This window comes from Fringilla coelebs, assembly GCF_963513975.1.
Source record: "Fringilla coelebs genome assembly, chromosome: 3".
Classification (NCBI taxonomy): domain Eukaryota; kingdom Metazoa; phylum Chordata; class Aves; order Passeriformes; family Fringillidae; genus Fringilla; species Fringilla coelebs.
In genome coordinates, this window is record NC_140030.1 from 50,087,392 (window position 1) to 50,111,267 (window position 23,876).

Genomic DNA, 23,876 nt, shown 5'->3' on the forward strand with positions numbered 1-23,876 from the left:
TATTGACAAAAATTCCTAGAAACTTATTTCAGTGGTGGAAATTCTATACGCTGACATTAATTAAGAACAGCAGCTTAACAAGTACACAGAGTACTGACAAAAAAATTGTGAGCACAGCAGCTAAACCAGAACATGCAGCAGATTCCTGTAGTTACTTCTGCAACACATGAAAGAAAAACTATAACCAGTTGAACAGATATATTAAAAGACTTTATTCACAATAGAGAAATTTTTACAAATATAAGTTCTTAAAAATTAAGCATCTTGATCTATTATGTATTCCATAATTTCAGTTTATATAAAGATGAAAAGACTAAATGGAATATGTACAAATCAAAACCAATTTAAATACATGATAGAAATGGATATGTATGAAGTTACCATAGAAACAGTGAGCTATTGGGCATTGCAAAAATCCGTGTATAACCAACACATATGCAATATTTATCTCACAAACAATCAATTTATTTTTTTTTTCCCTGTGAAACAATGTTGGTGCCATTTAAAGGGATCTACCTCTTGGGACCCAACATATGTAGATTTAAATGCATTATTATGCTACACACAAGTGGAAGAATTGTGGACAGTGTGTTTATGGAAAGAATGTGTCCATGCCACTGTATTCTCCCCCTGCCACACCCCACCCCCCCCAACAATGAGCAATTTCTTTTGCTCTTACGAATGACTGGGAACACAAAGTCACCATCACTAGCCACTTCCATGAAGTTAGTTAAGTGACTGGGAATTCAAATGCAAGTTATCTTACTGATCTAACAAGCAGTGGTAAATATGGACTGTTCAAAAATGATTGCTCTAACTTTGGTGTTTTGGGGTTATTAAAAAAAAAAAAAAAAAGAAAAATTGATATATTCTCAGTTTATGAAAAGTTTTTTTCTTACAGCTGGCAGATCTACACGTTGTACAATCTTCTCGTCTACTTACATTACTTTACAAAAAGTACAGTATAGTGCAGTTTGTACATACAACCTGAATACCAATACCACATCAATTTTGTGCTCTTTCAGATCATCCTAACTCCCACCCTAAGGAGAATTCCACGCTATGAAATGTCCGTTTTATGAGGAAACAACCACAATGCTCCTATTTAAGTACATAAGACCCAATGCACATAGAGCTGTGTGACTGGAGTCTGCTTTTGAAACGTGGAGAAGACCTGTCTGGTTCTCTGCTCTTCCATTTAGCTCGCTAAGTACCAGCAACATCACTACAGACAGCTGGGGGAAGCAAACCTTGGTTAAGAAAACCATGTAGAAAGTGGCTTAGGAAACACTTCTCAAAGACTGCTTCTCATCTCAGTTATTTAACTGAGATGAGGTCTAAAACAGCACATACACGTGGGGGGGGGCAGTAGCAGCAGGTGACCCAGGAAGCATAACTAAGAAAAAAATAATTATTGTTGCATGTTAAAAAGAGAGGAAATGTTTTGGGTTTATTCCACAGCTATGGCGATTCAGGGGATGGAAAAAAAATCTCCCTTATAAAGGCTATTTATAAAGAAATATAATGAAGTGTAGTCCTCCAGTGGCACAAATTCTGGAGAATCAAAAGCAGCAGAATTTCTGATTTTCAACAGAGGAGAGAGTCAAGACCTCATCCTTGCTTGGCTGGGTTCAGAAACCTGCTGTGCCATGAGGGAATCCATACTTAAGAAAAGAAAATAATTTAAAAAAACAGTGAGCCGCTGTGCCTGGCTCTGCATAAGCAGGCTTTACCTGCACATGCCTTTCTATCCATTCTCGCAGTGCTGGGTGGCCCAGGCTCACCAAGGTGCCCCAATAACTCTCAAGTAGGAATGGCCAGCTCTGCCAAGCCTGTGCTGGAGCATCAGTGGAGCCTTGCCTTGTCCCCACACCAGTGTCTTTGGCAGCTGGTGTGGCAGGTGCCATCTCCTCTGTCAGCAGGGGAGGCAATGGGCAGTGCTGTCCTTACAGACTTGAGGGCAAGCTCTATGGGTCAGCTTCCAGCTGCTATATATAAAAGTGTAATTAGTTATTTTGGCTTCTACCTAAGAAAACCTCCACTGTGGACCTCTGTCAGCATAGAAAAAATGTACTCTAAAGCTTAAACAAATGTGTTCCCTCAGCTGTGATTAGCAATGCTGGACATGTGAGCTATCTTACTAAATACCATTCAAGAACATTACTGTTCAGAACCAGATTTGTTCCACTGCAGTCCAATCAATGAATAATGTTCTTTCTCAGAATGGGAAGCCAGGTGTTTCCTACCTGAAATGTATGGAAGTCATCCCATCACTAAATGAAAACAGGTAGATTTAAAAATCATGTAAACCACTTCAAACCAAGGAGAAACAGGAATATCGTGCCTCATTTCTTTTTCCCTTTGGTGATGCCACAGAGCAAAACATTTTTGGCAAAGCTGTTACCTTTCTTAATAAGCCAGGCCTCTACTCAAAGGAATATTTTTAAAGCACATTGCATTTCTGTTACTTAAGACAAGGCAGTGTTGTCAGAAAGTTTTAGTTCAATGCAGGATAACTTCCTCTCTGAGGAACTTCTCTTCTTTTGAGGAGGCAGGTTTCTTCAAACATCTGAACACCCATCTTTATTCATACAGATACATCAAATTGCTTTGTGACAATTAACCATCAATTCTGGTGTCAGTCTGGGCCTACCTAAATCTTTGCACAAGTAACAGAAAAACAAGGAAACCGTATCTGATATAATTCTGAACTTCCAGGAAAATGTTTTTGAGTGGATTCTTTTTGCCAACCAACCAAATGAAAGCTACTGGACTAAATATATAAAGAAGGTTAATAGTCCCTTTCTTAATATGAAATGATTACCTTATTTTACTCCACAGTAGCTTGACTAAAGACATAAGAATAACACCACCTAAAAAAGGAAGGAAACAATTTATTCTATTACAATATTCTAATCAAAACCTGAAAAACTAAGTTCTGCTAACTAATGTGCTAAATCCACAGAAACTAGTTTAATCTAACTTCAACTTATACTGCAGTTTCAGAGTTGTGTCTGCATGAGATGAAAATATGTCGACTTCATTGACAGTGAAATACATCAGATACTCCAGCAAGTAATGATAGACCCGCATAAGAAGAGGCTGTCACAGTCACAAGATTTGTCCTGGATGACACACAAAACAAACTGACATAGAACATAAAAAAAAAGAAAAGAAAAGAAAAGAAAAAGCTCTTTATACTTAATTCAATATGGCTTTTTGCAACATGGCAAAATATTACAGCTTAAAGCATACATCTCCTCACAGAGGAGAGAAGAATTTTGCAGTCAAATTAAAAGCATAACAGGAAACAAATAACATGCAGACCTTCTATTTTTTTTGGCCAAAATGACACTGCAGCCTCGCAGAATCTGGGAAGATACCCTATTTCACTTCTAAGAAGGTATTAATCTGAATTAGAGGATTAAGGTTTTATCATAATTAATTGGGTACATTCATATAAATTTACTGTTAAAGAAAACAGACTGCAAAACACTTGATTAAAAAATTTAACTTAGGAATTTAAAACCAAATCATGTGCCCTAGTCCTGGAAACATAAGGAATGAAACAAAGTATAAATTAATCTTCATCTATTTCTGGTTTTCTTCTTTATTCCCATCATCTTTGTGAAGAACAGGGAGAGGATGAGCCTCTGTGTTGAAGACCCAGTGTTCAAATGGAAGAAGATCATCTTCAGAAAACAGCAAATACAGGTACCTGGCAAGAAAAAAAAGCAGGAAATGAGATCACATCAGGAAAGTGATTTTCAGGAAAACACATAATGATTCATATTTAATTTACTTGAGTATTAAACTTCCTGTTGAGCTGGCATGACTGATTTTTTCTTGCACAGAAAAAAAACAACCCAGAAGAGATCAAGACAAAAGTTTAATCTCATTCAAAATTTAGGAGATGTTGATAGATAGATAATGAAAGCATTTGGATTTTTCTCTTAACAGGCCCTGCATGCTTTCCATGGAAGTTGTTTTGTCTTCTTTTCCTGAAGTTTTAAAATGAAAAGTATGCAATATAAGCCTGTTATGTTCTCTGCCTAGTCAATTTGTTTCATTAGTGCTGGCATATATAATGAGATCCTATCAAAGACAGGAGATGCAATGTCTCAAAAACTGTTAAGTACCTTTATCAGAAGTAAAGATAATTTGCAGAAGTCAGGGAATTTAGTTTATTGGCACAGACTGGGGAAAAAAAAGGCCATTTTGCTTCCTGTCACCTAAGAAGAGCTCTGCTATTTCACTCAGATTTTGTTACATGAGAGTGTCAAGGGTTCTAATGATAAATATTTATCAGTAAAGATGATACACAGAACTACTTCACATTAATGAAAGTCAACTTTCTTAACTTACTTGAGTGTCTCTGAAAGGAAGAAACTTTGCTGCACATCATCATGGCTTTCATGATTGTTATAAACATCTCTAAGGCCAGAATAGCCACCGTCGACTCTGCAGTGTTTTTCCAGTGCCTGAAGCAGGGAAGAGAACACCCAAATCAGTGGGATTAACAAAATGAATAAATGCCAGTTTTTCTGTTTGACAATAAAACTAGCAAAAAACAATTGTCACAATTCTTTTGATAAAGAAGTGAAAACTTGGTAAATGTCTAGATATAAAAACCCTTTAAAAAAAAGACATAGGCATACCAGTCTAATTTCATATTCAGGAAGAGAAGCAAAATAATAAATTAATAAAAAGTGAAGACAAACCAGCTTTGAGAAGGAAAGATGTATGGGTATAAGGATTTAAAGACATATGGATTTTCACTTATATTCTTTTTCTTCATTTTAATAGGAGAACAATAGCCTTTCTCCCCCAATCTCTCAGCCTTTGGAAATTGTGTTACCTATACCTTTCCTGGTCATACTTTGGTATTTAAAACGATTGTGACATAACTGAACACCGTACTAAAGATCAGCCTTTTCCTTACCTCCTGTAAATCCCTTCAAAAAAAGGAAAGGCAACTCTCCATTTTCTGTGTAAGTCATATGGTTTCTCTTTGCAATTATTTAATTTTTCAATGGGGAACCACTGATATTGGGCTCTGACTGAGTTTCTCTCATGCAGAAGTCATAGTTTGCTACCTCCCTGAAAAAGCTTTGTCTGTTACACAGGAGTAGACAGAAAGCCAGGACTTAACATAATTTAGCTGTAACAATAACAATGTGTTTTTCTCTAGCTAGTGTCCAAACTCTTTATTCAGTTAAAAGGTGCAAAACAGATGACTGATTCCTATTTCACAATAAAAAGGAGTACACGGGCCACCTAAAAATACAGTTCATTTTCTGTCCACGGGAATGTTCTATATTTATGAAGGAGAAAAAAGATCAGATGAAGAGTGTATATAAAAGAGCAAAAAAGATGCTGGAACTGTAGAAGGTATATACAGTAAGACTATTTAATAAACTTTGTTGTCTTTATATTAGGTGTTTGCAATAGAAAGGTGGTACCTATATGCATATATATGAGCCATAACCTCTTTAAATATACTGATATCCAGTACCTTATTTGAATATTGGTTATCTTATCACTACTATACTTAAAAATATTAATTAATAGGTTTTTTTTTCTTTATAATTTATGTATTTAACAAGGCTGCAAGTATTCTTACTCTATTAATTTTTCTTCTCTTTTCTAACAACTCTCTGGTATCAGACAGTATAAGGCAGAAGAGAATTTAAGATGATTATATTTAAAACACCTCATTATTCAAAACCAAATTCAGAAAATGCTACTTAACCCTAAATAACTTCTTGCAATGAAAATGACAGTAAGGATTGTGGATGGCTGCATTCACTCAGGACCACATTCTGTGGAACAAGGTGTTTTCTGTGGAGATGGTATTGGAACAACTGTCAGGCAGAAATACCTGGGGCTTTATCCCCCACAAGAGAGAGCCAGGAGATCAGTGGTTCCTCCCTTTCTGAAGTTACTACAAATACCACTGAAGTGAGTACAGGATGTGTAGATTTTATTTAGGGAAAGATGCTGCATTTCAAAACACAGAAGCTAAAAAAGCAAGGCAGAGGATATATCTAAACGGGGCAGAGTAAGTATTTTCTGCAGACAGATGGGACTAAGAGTCACTAATAATTACTGAAGTATTCATCACCTTCCCCTGCTCTAAAGGCTCTTTAAGATCTGTGTTTTGCTGTGAGTAGATATCCTAAATGTCCTTGATTTCGTTGGAGTCCCTGTAGTTGTGTGCACACATTTGGCTTGCACGTCAGGCTCTCCCTGGTTTTCACTGGAGAGGAAGCTGCCTATCATATATTTAAAAGGGATTTTTCTACAGAAGAGATCCTTTAAAATATAACAGCCTATTTGTCTTTTCTTATGTGTCTTTAGGTTCTTTAATTTTCCTGGACACTTCTACTAAATGACAAATATACTTAAGTTTGAAGAAGTAATTTCCTCTGGCTGGTATTTTTTCCCTCTTGTCTACTTTCACCTGCAACAAATTCCAAATTCTGCATCTGTGTCTGGATTTTCAATGTCAAAGAAGAGATGATGTTTTTCAAGGCACAGCAGAAGCAGAACTTGAAGGATAAGGCTACTGTGCACGGAAATATCTGCATTCTAAACAGGGTGAGGTAAAATAAAAGCAAATTGCATTTACCATTTATGTGCTCTAATGTACTTTGAGCATTCTCTGAGTTCAGGGGGATCATAAAGGTGCCTGGAGGCACTGCTGTGATGTAAACTAAGGGGTTAACCTGCCCCATGTTTGCCTTCTGGTTGGTGTCTGCTAGATGCAAATACGAAGCACCTCATCCCTCAAAGCTACTTTCCACCTAACAAAAGGAACAGGACATCCACCTGCAGGATTGGTAGGATAAAAAGGCTCTAGGTTGTCACCCATCCTGGCAGTGAGGGGCTTTTGTGCCCCCTCCTGCTGTTTGAGAGAACAGTGATGTTCACAGTGATAGGGGTAGTGGTGGGCAGGAAGAAACAATCAAACACATTTTAAATAAGTAGTTCTCAGGAAATGAGGGTGGCTAGGATCAGTTATGATACAGTAATGGAAAACATCAAGCCAAGTGAAAACTGGCTGACAGTCTCAAACCATCATAAAGGGGAAAACAAAGGAAGTGATACAAATCTAAAATATGTGCCACGTTTATAATGCAGAGAGGGAGGCTTTTATGAGCTAAGCTGATAAAACCTTTCTGACTCAGTAACAGTGGATATTGCTGGTGGTCATAACTGCATTTTCTCCAGCTGCTAAAGTACATACAAAATTATCTTGGACTCAAAGCAGCAAAGAAAATTCACAAAAAAAAAAAAAAAGGAGAGGCTATGGTATATTTTAGTCTATGAAGTTAGACTTAAGAGACTTGTCAGAGAGTTTAGAAGTCATGACTCTAAAACTGCCTCCTTTTCTACTACAAAGGCACTGGAAAAAACCTAATGAGTTCTTATTGGCAGAGTAATGAGTTAAAAGTGGACATGAAACACATGAAGAACAACTTTTTTTGGACAAAACCTAAAGGGTTTGATCGTTAGTTCCTGCTTTTTTCTTGTTTCAATCTCAGGTTCCCTTTGTGCAACAGGTACTGGTAATTAAACCAATGGCCCTCAGTGGTTGGGGGCTTCCCCAAGGACAAAATGGGTCAGGTGCTCTTTGGGGCAGCATTAAGGAGCAAGAGGGAACAGAATTTATGACATAGTTATAGTAAGCTAGCATGATTTGTGCTGTAACAAAAAAACACTGTATAAGGTGGAGCTGTATGGCTATAAACACCAAGAGAGAATGCGAAAAAAATAGATTTTAAACCTACAACTGACTGCATAAGTTCTGGAAAGCTGTTAGATTTGTTTTTGTGAAACACCCAACTGCACATTAGGACAGTGGAAAATGGGCCCTGGGCAGAATGGGACCAGCTGCATCTCCCACACCCATCTGGCTGTGTTAGAGCCAGATTGAGAATAACCACAAGAATGTTAAACAAGGGACACGTGGGGAGTGAGAAGGAGGTAAACAAGTGTACCAGCCTGAAAGAAACACAAACAAACTGAACCAAATGGGTAAAGAATAATAATAAGGAAAACATTTCAATTGTTTATAATAATGTTATCAGTGTGGGCAGTAACAATGAGTCAGGAAAAACATCTCCTGGAGAAGGAACAGTTGGCATTGCTGAAGCCTGATGGGATGACTTCCACAAACAGCCATTGTAAATATGCCAATTATAATCTGCCTGGGAAGATTCCAGTAGTAAAATGTGTGCCTATGGGCGGTGTAAGCAAAGCAGAAAGTAAGGGAACAGCCCTCTAAATTAGAGGTTTTAAAACCCAAATTGCTTTGGAATTAGTAATTCAGAAGCATATTGTTTCAGGGCCCCCCAGAGCCCACACCTGAGGGAGGCAAATACAATGCCCTAAATAACTGCTCTCTACCTAGCTGAATACAGTGCTCAATGCACGGAACAATTGTGAATATTCAGGCAAGAAGTTTGAGAGTATAAGCAGAGGTAATATTACTATTCTTTTTTGGAAAGCAGATTTTGCCTTAAATTTAATTCCTGGAGGATATCTAATTACCAGACTTGAAATAACCTTTTTTCCACGATGCTCAACAGCATTTGCACAACATTTCTGATATGATCAATATCTACACGGTGAATACTGAATATATTTACAGATTTTGGTTGCTGTGGAGGGAGTTGGGTTTATGGGGTCATGACCCAGTAACAGCTCTCTAGTAGGGTCCCTTAGGGATGAGAAATTGTAGGGCACAAGTCTACATGTTCCACCCTCAGAGCAGAGCAACCTTCTGTAACTAGTGGTGTAAGCCCCTCCAAGAAGGTTGTAGAAACAAGAGGTGTTGGGTAAACTGACAAACAGGGTATTTTGGAAATCCTGGAAAGCAATACCTCTGCACAAAAGAGGTCACTGTGAACAAACTACTGCAGAGAGTTTTGATTTTTTTTTTTCTTCATTTTTCTTAAGTACACAGAGCCAGAAAAATAATGTTCTTCAGCTTGTTGTATTTCCTATCAGATGTCAGCTAATTTAGCAAGGGCAACATCAGTGTGAGGAGGACAGAAATGAACTCCAGAGAAGTGTAATAAGGACCCGTACCTGGAGGATGAAACATGGTAAAGCTAAAGGCTCTCAACCTTAAGAGTATGAGTGATTAACTACTGAAATAAGGGAAACAAGGGTTTGGCAAGCCCATTCTTGGCAGTGCAGACAAGCTGCCCTTTTGGAAAGCTTGTGCTAGACACACAAATAGCTACGTTCAGCATGACTATTGAAGCTCAAAGGCCAGTGGGACAATAAACTCAAATCTAGAAGAGATTGCTGTCATTTAGGAAGTTTTGTCCATATAACTTATGTTTCTTGAAAGTAACATGGTTTTATGTTTAGTAATATCTAATCCTTCATCCTGGCCTTTGTCACCTTAATTAAAATTACCTTCATACGATTACTGAAAATACATTTCATAAAACTTATTTCCATAAGCCATAAGGCTCAAATTTGAGCTTAAGGCTTCCATTTGAGCCATAAGGCTCAAATCTGACACATGTATGCATTTTCCATTCACATGCAGCAACACTCAACATCTGGGACAGTACATCCAAATGTGACCCCAAATCCTAGAAGTATTTAAGATGGAGAAATAACAAGGTACTTTTCTATTACACAATATCAGCAGTTTTTTGTTTTGTCAAAATGTCATCCATTTGGCAAGTGAATTCCTGGAAATCTGAATTGATATCCCTGATTTAAAATAAATATTCAGCTTCCAACTGCTGAACAATGTCCAGCTATCATTCAATAGCTCACTTAACAGTATTACTGGGATTTAACAACAAAAAAGTCCAATAGAACATTACCTCAACAGCTTCCCATCCCCACTCCCTGTACTTTGGATCGTGAGTGAGGCGCCACATGTACATGTAGGTCTCTATGACTTCTGGTCGTAGGATATAGTATTTCTCATTTTGTCTTGTAGCAATGGCCTCAACACCACCATCAAATCTGAAGGCTTCCGGTCCCAGTTTCATTCCTAGCCAATAAAAAAGCACAGACTAAAATAAAGGCATTAAAAAAGGTTTCAAATTATGTAACCAAATCAAACTCCCCAAATTAGCAAATCAAGCTAGGCTTTTATGTGGCACAAAGCCAGTTTACCCAAAATGATATAATTTATGAAAAATACTGCAGCTCTCCTGTTTTTAATATTTTATAAATAATTTGGAGTAGGAGAGAGCTGTTCTTCACCAATGCCTTAAATGGCAGTTACAGTTTGAACAGTGATGCTAACATTTGCATTCTGGAAGACTTCGTGTAACTAGCAACAAGTGAAATTTTGCCTAAAAGATCAGGATATTTACTTTTCTATATCAAACTGGAAAATACACTCTGGGACCTGAAATGCTACCAGGGTTATTTCTATAAGATGATAAAATCCAAAGGAATTTCCTGTACAGAAATCCACTTTGTGCAATTCTATTGTTTGCAGCATCGTATCAACAGAACGGAGTGTAAAACATTCTTTTGTGCATAAAACATGAGTAATACCTATATTGATGCATAAATGAAAGAGAACCTCTCTTACTTGTATTCAGCTATACAGAAATGGGCATAATGAAAGAAGCTTCTTAATTACTGTTATGTAACTGTCACGTCAATTACTACAGCGAGGAGATACACTTCAGGTACACAGAAATTATCTATAAAACAGAGCAGTCATTTTAAAAGCTACTCTTAAAGCAAGGCAGCATTTGCTCAGAAGGGATGAACACTTCTCACTGTGCCTCAATTTTCATTCAGCTTCATGCAAAACCACCAGTGGCTGCCTTCACGGAGGCAAGCCGCGCAGCCAAACTCTGCAACACGGTACTCACGCGTACGGTCGTAGGATTCATGGCAAGTCCTGGCAATTTCAGCACCCAGCTCGATGTGATGGCCTGTCTTGTCACTGGGGGCTCCATCTGCTCCCAGAGCAAACATGCCTCCAGCAAAACAAGTGAGGTGTCCCATCTTGTGTTCCAGCAATCCGCCCTTCCACTCGGCGATGTACGTCAGCCCCCCGCTCGACTTTCGGATGAGGTGGGTCTCTATGGCCTGCAGAAGGACACCAGCTCAAACCAAAGGCCCCTTTGGTAAAGTGCAAAGGACAAAGCTCTCTTGTATGCTGGTTGGTTTTGCTCCACATTGCCTTTGCTCATAAAGTGCAATGCATAATAGGAGCCAGCATAACTTCAAAGTCAGCCAAACCAAGGTATATGAACATAGAACAGTAACAATGACTAATTTTGCTTCAACTTCCAGCAATTTACAGGGTATGTTTTATAAAAATGTTGGAAAGACCTACCAAATACACTTCAAATTTTGAAATATTTTATTTCTTCCCCCTTTTACATTGAGCAGTGTCAGGTAATTTAGCTTTCAATAGTAATTTAACTTTCGATAGTTATTAGCCATCACTTCAGGTTCTGTTTTTCTCATTTTAATTCTGGCTTAAAGGAGGTGGTTATTGACATAATTTCATGTAAATTATATGCAGTCATAACTCATATTCAAAACACATGACTCAGTGTGTGCAGTGAATGATGCTAGGCCTCTGAGTCTAGATGGCATTCCCAAAGTCCAATTGTCTTTCCCCTCCCAAACTGAAATCCTCCAAGAGCAGGGTCTCACTGAGATCTCTGGAAAAGAAACCTAAGCAGAATAAAAATACACAAATCTAGAGGGAACTGGAAGTTGATGATGTTAGCAATGTATGGTGACTAATTACAAAATCCAGGAAGGCAGCCTGCCATCATGGGAGGAACAGAATTAAAACAAGAGAGGAGATGCAGAAGAGCACATTAATTAGAAGCCCACAAAGAAAGTAAGGTATTGCTCTTTAAAAAAAGTAATGGAAAGGAGATAACTCTGTCATACATTCAGCTATCCATTAGTGCTCAGGTTGTCCTGTTGAAATCATAAGATCCAGAAACAGTACTCAATATGCATTATACAAGAGAAAAACCATTAAAAAATATCACTACAGACAACTATTAACAAAAAAGCCAGGATTAAAAAAAAAAAAAGTTTTACACAGAGAAAGTAGTGATAAAGTGAAAGAAAGTGAGTACTTCTCCCCATTAAAGCATTTGTAAAGGTTGTTCCTATAAGCATGAAAAATCCTCTCTAAATTAGAAGCATCAGCAGAATAACCGCAGTTTTTATGTACCGGGTTTTTTTCTGCCAAGAACGTCACATTGAAAACTACACTTTATTTTCCAGTAATATGAATGCAAAGCACTTAGTAAGGATGTTTTCTGCCCAGATCCAGAGCCACTATTAGCCCAGAAAACTCCTCCACCCCTTCTTTCACCTTGATTGCATGCTTTTACTACTAGGTACCTACTGGAAAACATACCTAAATTTTAAAGCAGAAGTAAATAATGAAAATGCCTGTACTTTAAACAAATTCTGCTTTTAAAAATTCTTGTGTAATTTAACCTATAAAAAGAGGAATTAGATGTGAAAGAGGAAAGGTGAGAAAACACACAATAATTTTGTGGGAAATAGCCTGCAGACCTATTTGGGCATTCTAACAACAAGCTACCTAAAACCAAGTCGGGAAAGGAAAAACTTAAATGACATTTCATTTAACCTTTCAGCATGGTATCTCCCATCTCACCAAAACAACAGTTCTAAAATTAGGCAATAACTCTACTGGTCACTTAGCTGTTGGATCAGAATTTAGTTTTGAACTATATTAACTAGACCAGAGTTGATTTTTGTAGTATAAAAATGGATTTTGTGATACCAATTAGTGTTGGTAAGTTGTTTCCTCTCTTTTGGCTCAAGATTAAAGTTCAGGCTGAAAAAGGATGACTTCCAAGAGTTTTAAAATTATTCTAGCAAACCGGTGTTAAGAAACTAACAAATTGATGTTGATTGATACCAAGAATGTCACAAAATAAAAATATATTTCCAATTTAAGTATTCATGTTTAGTAAAGCAAATCATCTCTGTTTTATAAATGGGGCCTATTAAGAACTAGTACATATGTCTATTAAAAGTTATTTTCTTATGTAACCATCTCATTTAAAGCTATTTTTATGAGGTAGTTATTAGATATATTATAGACACTGAGATTGCCTTGTCATGCTTTGTACCATCCCTGGGTCCCTGAGTGCCAGACAACACCTATGCAGTGTGTGTGTCTTATTAAGACCATGATAAGTCACTATGCATTTTTACCTAGACATGAAGGCTGAGGTTTAAGAGCAGGATAGGAAGGAATGAAGGGTTATATTCCTATAGGGGAATGCTACTTGCTATCTGCAGTGTTTTGGGAGCAGTTCTGGCAGGGAAATCAAGTGAGTAAAACAAGTTATCTCAAAAGGAGAATATGTAGTGTGGTGACAAAGATCCACCTAAATGAAAAAAATCTGTCTGGTACAATTGATTCTGAATTTCATACTTAAACTTATTTTTATTTTGATATAATTCTGTACTCACTTCAAGAGACACATTTATTTGAATTGCAGGTCTATTTCAACTCTCTCCCCAACTACAAATAATTCCTTCCTGCACTGTTTTCAGATCATAACGCCTCTCCTATGAGGAAAGGCTAACAGAATTGGGATTGTTCAGCCTGGAGAAGAGGTGGCTTCGAGATGACCTAACTGCAGCCTTCCAGGACCCAAAGGGAGCCTACAGGCAAGATGGAGAGGGGCTTTTTACAAGGGCATGTAGATGTAGTGACAGGACAAGAAGGAAGGCTTCAGACTGAAAGAGGGTAGGTTTAGATGAGATATCTGAAAAAATGTCCTTTCTTGTGAGGGTGCTGAGGCACTGGAACTTGTAGCCCAGAGAAGTTGTGGATGCCCCACCCCTGGAAGTTTTCAAACTCTGAGCAAGTGGAAGGTAGCTACAAATATATATTACCAAAGGGAGTAAGAGCAGATGCTACCTGGGAGTGGAAAGAAAAAAATGAAGCAAAAAAATGGAGACAACTTGATTTGAGGCTGCAGTGGACAAAAAAGGAGGGGGAAACTAAAGGTAAATAAACATTTTACATTTAGAGAAATACATTTACAACATGTAAGGCTGGTGTGGTATACAATTTGTCATGTATAAGCTCTTAGAGCCTGAGTAACTTTTTATAGCTAAAACAGTTCCTGGCAATTTTTCTTTTTTAGCTTTTACCTAAGGCTTTGCTTACAGACCTCACTGCAGTAAAGCCTTCAGCCAAATTACCTTTTCTCCATCTTGTGGGAAATTATTCCTTCGCTACAACAACTGTATGAATGCTTGTGCACTCAATTAGAAACACTAACAGTGCTTTTTACAGTTTGAATTGTGACTCAAGTGCTCCTTGCATTACTCCTGGCACCTTTCTCATGCGTTTGCATGTTAAAATTATGCCCTTACCTATCTGTCACAGTGAATGAGACATTAGGAATGGTTTCAACAACAGGACTGCAAATTGCACATTTGTGCAATCTCTGTTATTGACAGCATAAAGGAGAAACTCTTCAGTTTTTCCCAACCTGATTTCCTCCCCCTCCTGCCCTCATTGTTAAGGCAATATGTTTTGTGTTCTCTGCTTATCAGCCTGCTCCTTAACCTATACATTATCCTGCCAGTTCTTAGCCTTGCAAAATTAAGCAGAATTGTACCCTCCTAATAAATAACCATTCTTTATTCAGTTCTTGACGTCTTTAAGCTTTTCACACATCTTAAATGATGTCTTCACCACCCCCTTCAGTCCATCCCTGACCTGATTTTGTGGTTGCAAAGTCCTTCCTTTATCCTTTGAGTCGTTTAGAATGTACGGTTTACAGGGAAACGCAGAAGACCCAGAACTGAATCATCCCTCTGTTCAAATGAGTTAAAAACTAATCAATAAGCTTATTTTTACAGGGGTTCTCTTGGTGGATTACACTGACAGGTAACAAAAACACTGACTGAGATGCCTGCAGAGCACAGGTGGAGGCTTCTTAGGAAAAACGATCCGCTCCCCAAGGCTGCTCAAATTCTAAGCAGACATGTGCCACGGAAGTGGGAACTCTGCTGGAGGAGCTGAGAGAACAAATTACAAACCCCAAACGGCAACGTGACCTCACAGTTCTGCTCCCTCTAGCTCTCAGGCATTTTACCTCTCCTTTTACAGTATCTTCTTAATTATGATTAATGAATTTCAATTATTACTGCTGTTTTAACAAAACCCAGGTGGTTTCATTTCCTGCCTCAAGATGTCACTGTAGCTGGAGATAAAACTGCTCAGCAAGACAGTTCCATATTTCCATGCCTTAATACATTTGAAACTTCAGAAATATTATTCTAAGTTTCAAGGGTTTATAATGTCTGTTTTGGGGATAATTACAACTCTGCAGGCGTCTTCATAACAAAGCACCATAAATTATCTCTGTTCAAACTTTTAATATGTTTTTCTTCCCCTAGGAATTTTCATAAACAGTATTTTGATCATTTGAAGCAACGTGAGGATGAAAGAGAATTCTATCATGTGTTATTTCCAATAATTCAAAGATGTATAATGTCAATTGCTTCCTTATTTTTTTTAATATTTACAACTTGCACCAGTACATTTTATTGCTTTGAAACAGCACAGAGCAGCAGGTCAGGATTACTGCAGATTTACATTCTGTGAGTTTCTAAGTAAATTGTCTGCTTTCTTGTTACTTTTTAACTTCCCTTACATTTTCTCTGTTTAGTTGATCTAATGCAATAGATACTTTTCATTCTCAACCTTCGCAATTAATCAAATTTATCCTTTATTGTAAATTCCAATGAGTTCATTACAAAAAGTTTATTGATGGAATAGGAAGTTCAAGCCCTTTTTATCAACAATTTAAATACTTTTGCCAAAGAAAAGAAGTGTCATATGCTGAGGTCCTCACTGCTTACTAAACTGAGCTAAAAAAACTAGAACTGAAATCTGAACACAGAAGAACTTTCATTTGGTTAAACACAAAATATAAGAAACATTTTCAAAGCACCAAAGCAGTTTGCTTCTTTTGGACTTTAGACATGTTATGTAGACAAGCAATGAAATATGAGTGCTTATAATGGAGGTACTAAATTTTTTAAGGGGAATCATTGGCAAACACGTAACTACTGTGATACCTACTCATTTGATCACTACAAAGATGATTAAGTTCTAGGGGAAAGCTGACTATTTATTTGTGTTTGAAAATCATTATTTTTTTCTCTCTATAGATCTATTAGTGTCTCTCAGAGCATCAATGCTCTAACTCTAAATGTATTAAATGTTGTGTGTTACCAGAAGGATAAATTTATTCATATTTTAAAACAGTATTAATGGTCTGGCATGAATCAAATCAAGTCACTCTCAAAACGTTACATTGTGCATGTTCTGAATACTCTAGGATATCTATTGATTCTGACAAGTTTTTTTTATTATCAGAAAAGGGAAGGGAAAATAGCATGGCTAGTAAGGACATGGCTGCTCTGAAAAGAGCAAAGCCATGAGCAAAAACCATTCAATTTCTCTTTAGACTTTTCTAGTTAAAATCCTCCTTAAAGACTTCTAACAACATTAAAGCTTTCTGCTTTTCTTGTCAGTCCATAAACAACCAAAATTTTGAATAGATACTTTATCTGGTCCGAAACTTAAGACACGGTGTGGTTATCAGTAAATTATTAACAATTGAAAAATCTGTAGAAGCCTGTCTTTAGCCTTGATGCTTTCTGTAAGCATTTGTAGAGATGCTCGTGCTGAGAGGGGAAATACAGTGAAGAGAATAAGAAGGAGCAGTGAGTCCTCTGGTCTGCTCAGTGTAATGAATCTTGTGTTCCTACACAAGGCAGCCATACTATCGCTACGTGCAGAACACCAGTGCAGCTGGGTGATAAGTATTTTAAACATGACAGCTGACAAAACTGCCTGTTTATTGATTTTAGCACATTTAAGTTACATTCAGTTAAGTTGCCTCCCACCTCCTACACCAAAAAAAAAAGAAAAAATCACCAAAACAAAGTATGCAGTGGGAATGCTGGGTACCAACTGTTTCATTCTAAGATGGGCTGCTATTGCAGCATCTTGCCCGCCCCATTGATGTATTTTCTTCAAAGCCAAGAAGTGCTTAAGTATTGAATATTCAAGCCATTAATCACTTTTAGCTTTACCCAGTATGACAAACCATTATATTTGAGTTGTTGCAGTTCTCTCCTTGTCCACATCAGTTATGCAGTTTTTCAGACCACTATGATCACAAAACAAACCACTTCAAGCAGCTTAATAGAGACTGGAGTCAGCACAAACCAGCCGCCAGACTCTCACCTCAGTTAAACAGATCCTCACAAAACTGCAGAGATGAAAAAAGCCTGCCTGCCAATATCATGTTTTCAGTTTTCTAACAACACTTCGTTTTCCCTCTCCTTTCAAAGAGAAAGGAGTCTCCATGGATTTTTTTTTATTTTTCTGAAAGGCTGAAATCAACAGCTCTGAAAAATATTCACTACTTAATGCTGACAGTTAAATACACCCAAAATCCCCCAATCAAAATACCCAATAAATATACCCAAAATCCCCCAATCACTACCTTTGGTAGGGTGCAAACTGAGTATATATCAAAGCTAGCCTCCAAAGTTAGCAATGTGCCAAAAAATATTAAACCCTTCCTCCCCCCAAAAAAGTAATTCTATATAATTTCTGTCTGAATCCTGAGGCCAGAAATTACTTTTTCCTCTTTTGACAGAAGTTTACTGCATTGACAGCATTGCTTAATTGTGCAACCCAGCCTAGCAGCAATTTCTGAAATGGTTTTGAAATCTGGCAGAGTGGCTGTGGTACTGCTTCACAACACATGTTCCTCTTTTGGCCATTTCCATTGTTTCCACTTCCATGTGCCCTGTTCTGCAGAAATCATTTGTTTTCTTGTTAGGATCATCTGAGCAGTTGTCACCCATTAAGAAAGAATAAACAATCCTAATGTCTAAAAGGGAACCAGCTGCCCTGACTCAAGGTAAATCTGCAGCAAGCAGCTGCTTCACCTCACTGAAACCACAGGGTCACCAAGGGCTGTACTGAACCGAGCTGCCTGGGAAGTGCTGGTGAGGATTTTCCCTTTTCCTGTGAAGTTCTTCTGGGGTGAGTTACCATTCTCTTTACAGCCTCTAGATATGCCACTTCTCTAGAACCACACTGAGAAAGTGATGAAGGCAGTGTCAGACAGAGATAATAAATATATATGTAAGGTGCAGAAAGATTGCAGAGATGGCCATAAATAAAGGTAATGGGAAAACTTGGAAAAGATACCTGACCATCAGGCCTCAAGTGTGAGACAACCTATTTACAGGAATAGAGGGAAAATTGCCCTTCAGCTTAGGAAATGAGGTCTGACACATTCAAGAGAGGAGGATTTGATGCTGTTGCTTGTGACACTGCTGTTGCTAGACTAGATATAAGTGAACCCACAAGGTTCATTTTTTGCTCTAAATTATCATGTTCTCTTACAAGCCTACTCAATTGTGTCTCAGAGATCAGCTTGTTAACTGAGAAGAGTGAGATGATTCCTGTCCTGGATACTTGCAAAGACTGATGGATTATTCTATTGGCAGTCATTTCTTCAAAATATAGCTAAAAGCTGAATACACATTTGTTCTGTAACTAAATGTTGCATGCTATCCATTGAAACCAGTTTAGAAAAATCTCTTATTACATGTATTATGTGAAGCAGGACATTATTTGTATTACTTTTCAAAAGAGAAAAAAATAACTTACATTAAAAATACATTCACTTGTCTTTTTGTGTGAATTCTACAGTTTATGAATCCCTCTGATGGCCTTATACATTCATACTATGCTCTGGTATTCAAAACAAGACCATCTTGGTCCCTTTTCCCATTAGAAATAAACTCTTTCAATGGCTTCAGCCATATATGCATTTTTGTGGCAAGCAGAAGCAGTTTTTAAATCTAGCCTGACATCTTAGTTATTGCTTTTAACTTAAGCCATTATATAATCTATAGGTGATAAAAATTCTAATGGAAAGCATTCATTTTTAAAAAATATGATTTACAGAACAATGTGAAAAATAACCCCTAAGCTCCATCTAAATAGATTTCAGCTTTTCACAGTGAACTATATAACTCACCATATATTTTCATTTGTGGTTTCTGGATAGCAGAAGGTATTGAATTAGGCATCAAGCCTTCACATCACTCTTTCAGAATCTGGGGGGTATGTGCTGGACTGAATGGCCAGGAATAATCATGCTGTTCCCTTTGGCATAGTCTTAAAAAGATTCTGAGAGTACTGGGGGAAATTTCTCTAAGAAAATACCAAGCTGACTCAGAATGCCCAAACCCTGCAGCCTCAGTTGTAAAGAAAGACTGCAGCTTGCACAGACTCCTAAATCAGCTTTAATTTAGATAAGTAATGGATCAATAGCAATGAAGTCAGTACCAGGATGGATTTCAAATCAGGATAGTTATCCAATGGACAACCTGGAATCTCAGTGGGGCCCAATCATCCTGCAGCTTCTGTGAGGCTGAAACTTGGCTGCTGCTTTCTGAACAAGCTACTCTACAACATCAAGCTGCAGCTCCTAGTGCCGTATGTGCACCTCCAGATTTGGTACAGATGTACCTCAGTACAAAAAACAAACGGGAATGCCATTGATCAGAAAATACTGGAAACAGCACCAGCCAGCAGCATAAGGAAATCTGGTTTTAGTCAGGTCCTCTCAAACACTAACACTCTGGTCAGACATGATGCTCAGACAGTTTCTGAGCTAGTACTACTAGAAAGCATTGAGAAAATAGGTACTTTAAATACGGTCATATGCAGCAGAGCTGAGACCCTGTCATTGACACTGCCACGTTCAGTGATGCTGCTGAACAGGTGATTCTGCTCCTCCAGCTGAAATTCAAGCAGGGAGAACTGGTCCTTAAATGTGGGGGCTGTCACCACTTCTGCTCCCTGCTGGGACCTCAATAAGAACCTGACTTTTTAAACCAGCAGAAGTAGAAGGCTAGAAGCAGCTTTGAGGTGCTTCAAGATGTCTTCAGTGGCAAGATGAATTGATAATTTCACACACTTTGTTCTTTCTGGCTGACAACCCAATGTCTGAGCTATTGCAATGGCACTGTTCTTATGTTATAGCCTCAAATGCACTCAAACCTAATTTAAGATCCACCTTTTGCTCTGAAGTTGAAACCATGCTAGCAGCAAAGACGGGGCTGACTGCATCCAAATCTGCACTTACAAAATTAAAGGCAAGATTTCCTGAGCAGAGGACACTTGGTTGTCAAATTTACAACCACCAGAGATCACACCCTCCCTCAGATCTTCACACTGACTTTCCTCTCCAATGAAAAAAAAAAAAAGATGGTTGCAATAAGCAACCATGGTTGTATTTTTTTTAATGCCACCACTTTTTGTGTATGGGAAGTAAAAGGAGACTTATGACCTCCCTAGGGACAGTGTGTTTCCAGATATATGAAAGAATAAGCAGATACTGCTTAGCATCTCAAAGCCCTGTCTATAGAGGCACTGTAGATACACACAGTTAATAAGAGATAAAAGTCCTGGCCCTAGACAGTTTCCAGTCAAAACAGATGAAAGGATAGGGAAAAAAGAAGTAATATTATCCTCTTTTTTAATATATATCTATATATATGAAAGCAAAGAACTGAGAAAATAGGTCATTTGCCCAGGATTGGAAGGAAAGCCTGTAAATATGCATTTAAACTGAATACTTCCCAAGTCTCAATCTGGTGTCACAAACCCATTATTTCTCCCAAAACAGCATATTAAAGAAATACCATAAATAACAAAGCCGAGTGCAGACCATCAGGATCATAAATACATATAGAAATGTAAGTATGAACAGTTCTGATTTTGTAAAGCTTTCTCTTGTGTCCAATTGGGCTGTTTTGCAGAAGCTGACCAAAAACTAGTGAAACAACACCCCAATTTTAATTTCTAACTATCATTATTATCTAATTAACACATTGATCCACGTGTGGACCACAGTCAAAACACTTTTTATGGCTGAAACACATGAGAGAACTGAGCACTAGGGAGGAATTCTCTCCTTTATGTAAAGGAAAAGGACAAGACAAATACATATCTAGAGAAGACTCAGAAAAAAGATTTGAATGTCTATCTGAGAGCTACTTGTAGATGCCTTTTTGTTGCTTCTTTTATACCTCTCTCTTCCAGAGACAATTGACTATATTGCAGTAAAAGAAAAAAAAATGGTTATACTTCAAAATTCTCCCCTTTCCCGCAGTATCTGTATTCCTCTAGCACTTCTATTTGAAGATGTCTTTTTTAGAACAGAAACTAATTCTTTGAAAAAACACCCTGTGGTAGCAAATACATAAATCTCTCATATTGTCCTCACAGCCTGTCTCTTTAGGATTACTATATATTAGATTATTATGGAAAGGAAGATTTAAATGTCTTATTTACCTGAACAGCATCATAATACATTTTCTTGCCGTCTTCATCTGTCTTGTCTGACATCAGCCATGCCTTGAGCAGATACTCATAAAAGCTATCCCCAAGCCCTCCAATGGAGACATAATCTTAATAGGGAAGAAAGAGATTGAACAGCAATTTCATCTTCAGCCAGGACAATAAAATACAATTACAGTTTGAAACAGTGTATTTAACGATCTATTTCTACAACATCTTTAATAAACATAAGCCTGGAACCTCAGGAAAAACTTTACTGGTATATACAGAGAATTATTTATTTTATTGCTATATTTTTAATCTAGCTAAAATACCATAGTTATTTAATATCCACAATGTGCCGCAGGAGATCATGGCAAAGAGAAAACAATTTATATGTGTTCATTCTAATTCATGTAGTCTATTCCATACAAAGCCATGTCAAACTAAGTTTTTTCTTTTTTATTCTAAAAAGGTAAAAAGGCAGAAAGTGTTCTCTGATTTGATAAAGGCTTTCCCTTAAAGTGCAGGCATTGCTCTTCTAGTCACTAACTTTCCATTTAAGTCACTTCATAAAAAAGGCTTTTAGCTCCTTACTGCAGAGTTGAATTTCAGGTTATTTAGTGGTATTTCAAAATGCTGAGCCATATGTTTAAAAATAATACTACATTTCTATACTTCTGCCTGCTCTCAGAACTCAGCAGTGGTTTGGAAGGAAAAAAGACTTCACCTCATCTACAGAGGATTGTTGCTGTGACACTGCTTTATTCTGCCCTATACTTACTATGTGAAACAATCTGGTACTACAGATGCTGTGATTATTCAATTGCACAATTTAGTGACTCTGGAAACACTAACATCACACAAGCCAGACATTCAACATCAGTTGCACCAGTGATGGGAAATTTAGTGATGCTCTCAGCTGCTTGTACAAGACTGCACCCACTTACTGTCCAGGAACCTAAAAGATTCTTGGCAAAATTTTGATGGCTTATCATGATTTCAGCATAGATCCCTTAAATACATCAAATACTTCAACTATATATACATGTAAAGTGTTTTTCTGAACTCCATTAAGTGAAGGAGAGTAGCTAGAAGTTAGCTTTGGAAACTTGTTGCCGTCTGGCAAAATTAAGTGATTTGGCATTTATTGAGTCTTCAGTGAAAAATTTCAGAGTGCTTTACCAGGACTTCTCATCATAACTGTCAATTTTACAGCAAAGGAGGGATCTGCTAATTCCACTCAAGAAATCCAGGATGGAGATGCCATTACACAGATCACACAGCAATTTCCTGAGTCATACCACAAAATTCTGGCCATGAGAAAACCAAAAAAAACCAGCATGGGTTGCTCCAGACTCATTAAGCGAGATGCAGAAAGGTTAGTGATCCTGAGCTCACACTTCCTGACACCTAACTCTGATCTTAGCTTCACAGCTATGCCTGTGTTGGTAGAATTCAAAGGAACACAGAGAATTTATTTTTATACCCCTTTGTATCTTTTCTCCATGGAAAGCCTCCCTTCACCTTCCAGACAGCTTGCAAAGACATGCAAATGTAGAAGATAGATATTTATCTATTCCAACTACATCAACAGCGTCCTTTTCCTCCACTAGCCTGTGACATGCAAAAAGAAAATTTAGTTTTCTGAATGCATCCTGTCCCTTTGCCTACCAAGTATATTGTACCATTGAACAATATACTTTGAAAAGGCTTTTTTTTTTTCCTCTCCAACCTCTTTTGAATGAGATATATTGAAATTCTGGGAAGACTGCACCATTTTTAAAATTAAATGTTCATAATCCAAAAGGAGAAGAGGTTTCTTAAAACAATGGGAACATTTCCTGTGATCAAAGGCTGATCTTTGAACAGCAGCATTTAAATGACCTTTACAGTTTCCTAAATAAATTACCATAGAAACCTCTGACATTTGCAAACTAAATAGCACAAGCAGAGTTTCATCAATAATAAGCCCTGTTATTATATACATTATTGCAGTAGACAAATCCAATTGACGCATGCTGCAGCAAATCACTGTCAGTTTACTGTCAAAATAACAAGGGCTAAATGAATTTACAGGAACAATGGCAGAGATCCATCAGCGGCCTTCACAGCTACAGCACTGCTGGAGAAGAAACATTCAGAAACCATTCCTCCCTCTACACTTCATATTTAAGAGAAAATATTTCTGTCTTGTGCCAATTAAGGGTCTTGATTGTTTGGTTTTTCCCTTCTGTTGTAATCAGCTGAAAACAGCCTAGAAAAGCAATCTCAAATGACATATTTTTCAAGTCTCATGTTCTGATCTTCTCTGTGGGGAAAAAATGAGTTAATCAGTGTTGGTGAATGGAGGCCACTGATATGAAAGAGATGGAACAAGATGGAACTTGTCTTTGCTGCTTCAGCATGCCAGGGATAGACCTGCATCAACACCTGCACCCATCATTCACAGGCATGGGAA

The 23,876-nt window shown here is 37.6% G+C and overlaps 1 protein-coding gene across 1 annotated transcript in view; it reads right to left on the reverse strand.

The window, feature by feature from the left end:
• Positions 1-323: 323 nt before the first annotated feature.
• The window catches only part of MAN1A1 (mannosidase alpha class 1A member 1), a 139,356-nt gene continuing 115,803 nt past the window's right edge, over positions 324-23,876 (reverse strand). The window contains exons 8-12 of the mRNA XM_084203257.1: positions 21,431-21,546; positions 10,869-11,088; positions 9,855-10,027; positions 4,366-4,481; positions 324-3,718 (exon numbers count right to left, since the gene is read on the reverse strand). Of these exons, the coding sequence (XP_084059383.1) occupies positions 3,592-3,718; positions 4,366-4,481; positions 9,855-10,027; positions 10,869-11,088; positions 21,431-21,546 (752 nt within the window). The 3' untranslated portion in view covers positions 324-3,591. The remainder of the gene's footprint in view (positions 3,719-4,365; positions 4,482-9,854; positions 10,028-10,868; positions 11,089-21,430; positions 21,547-23,876) is intronic.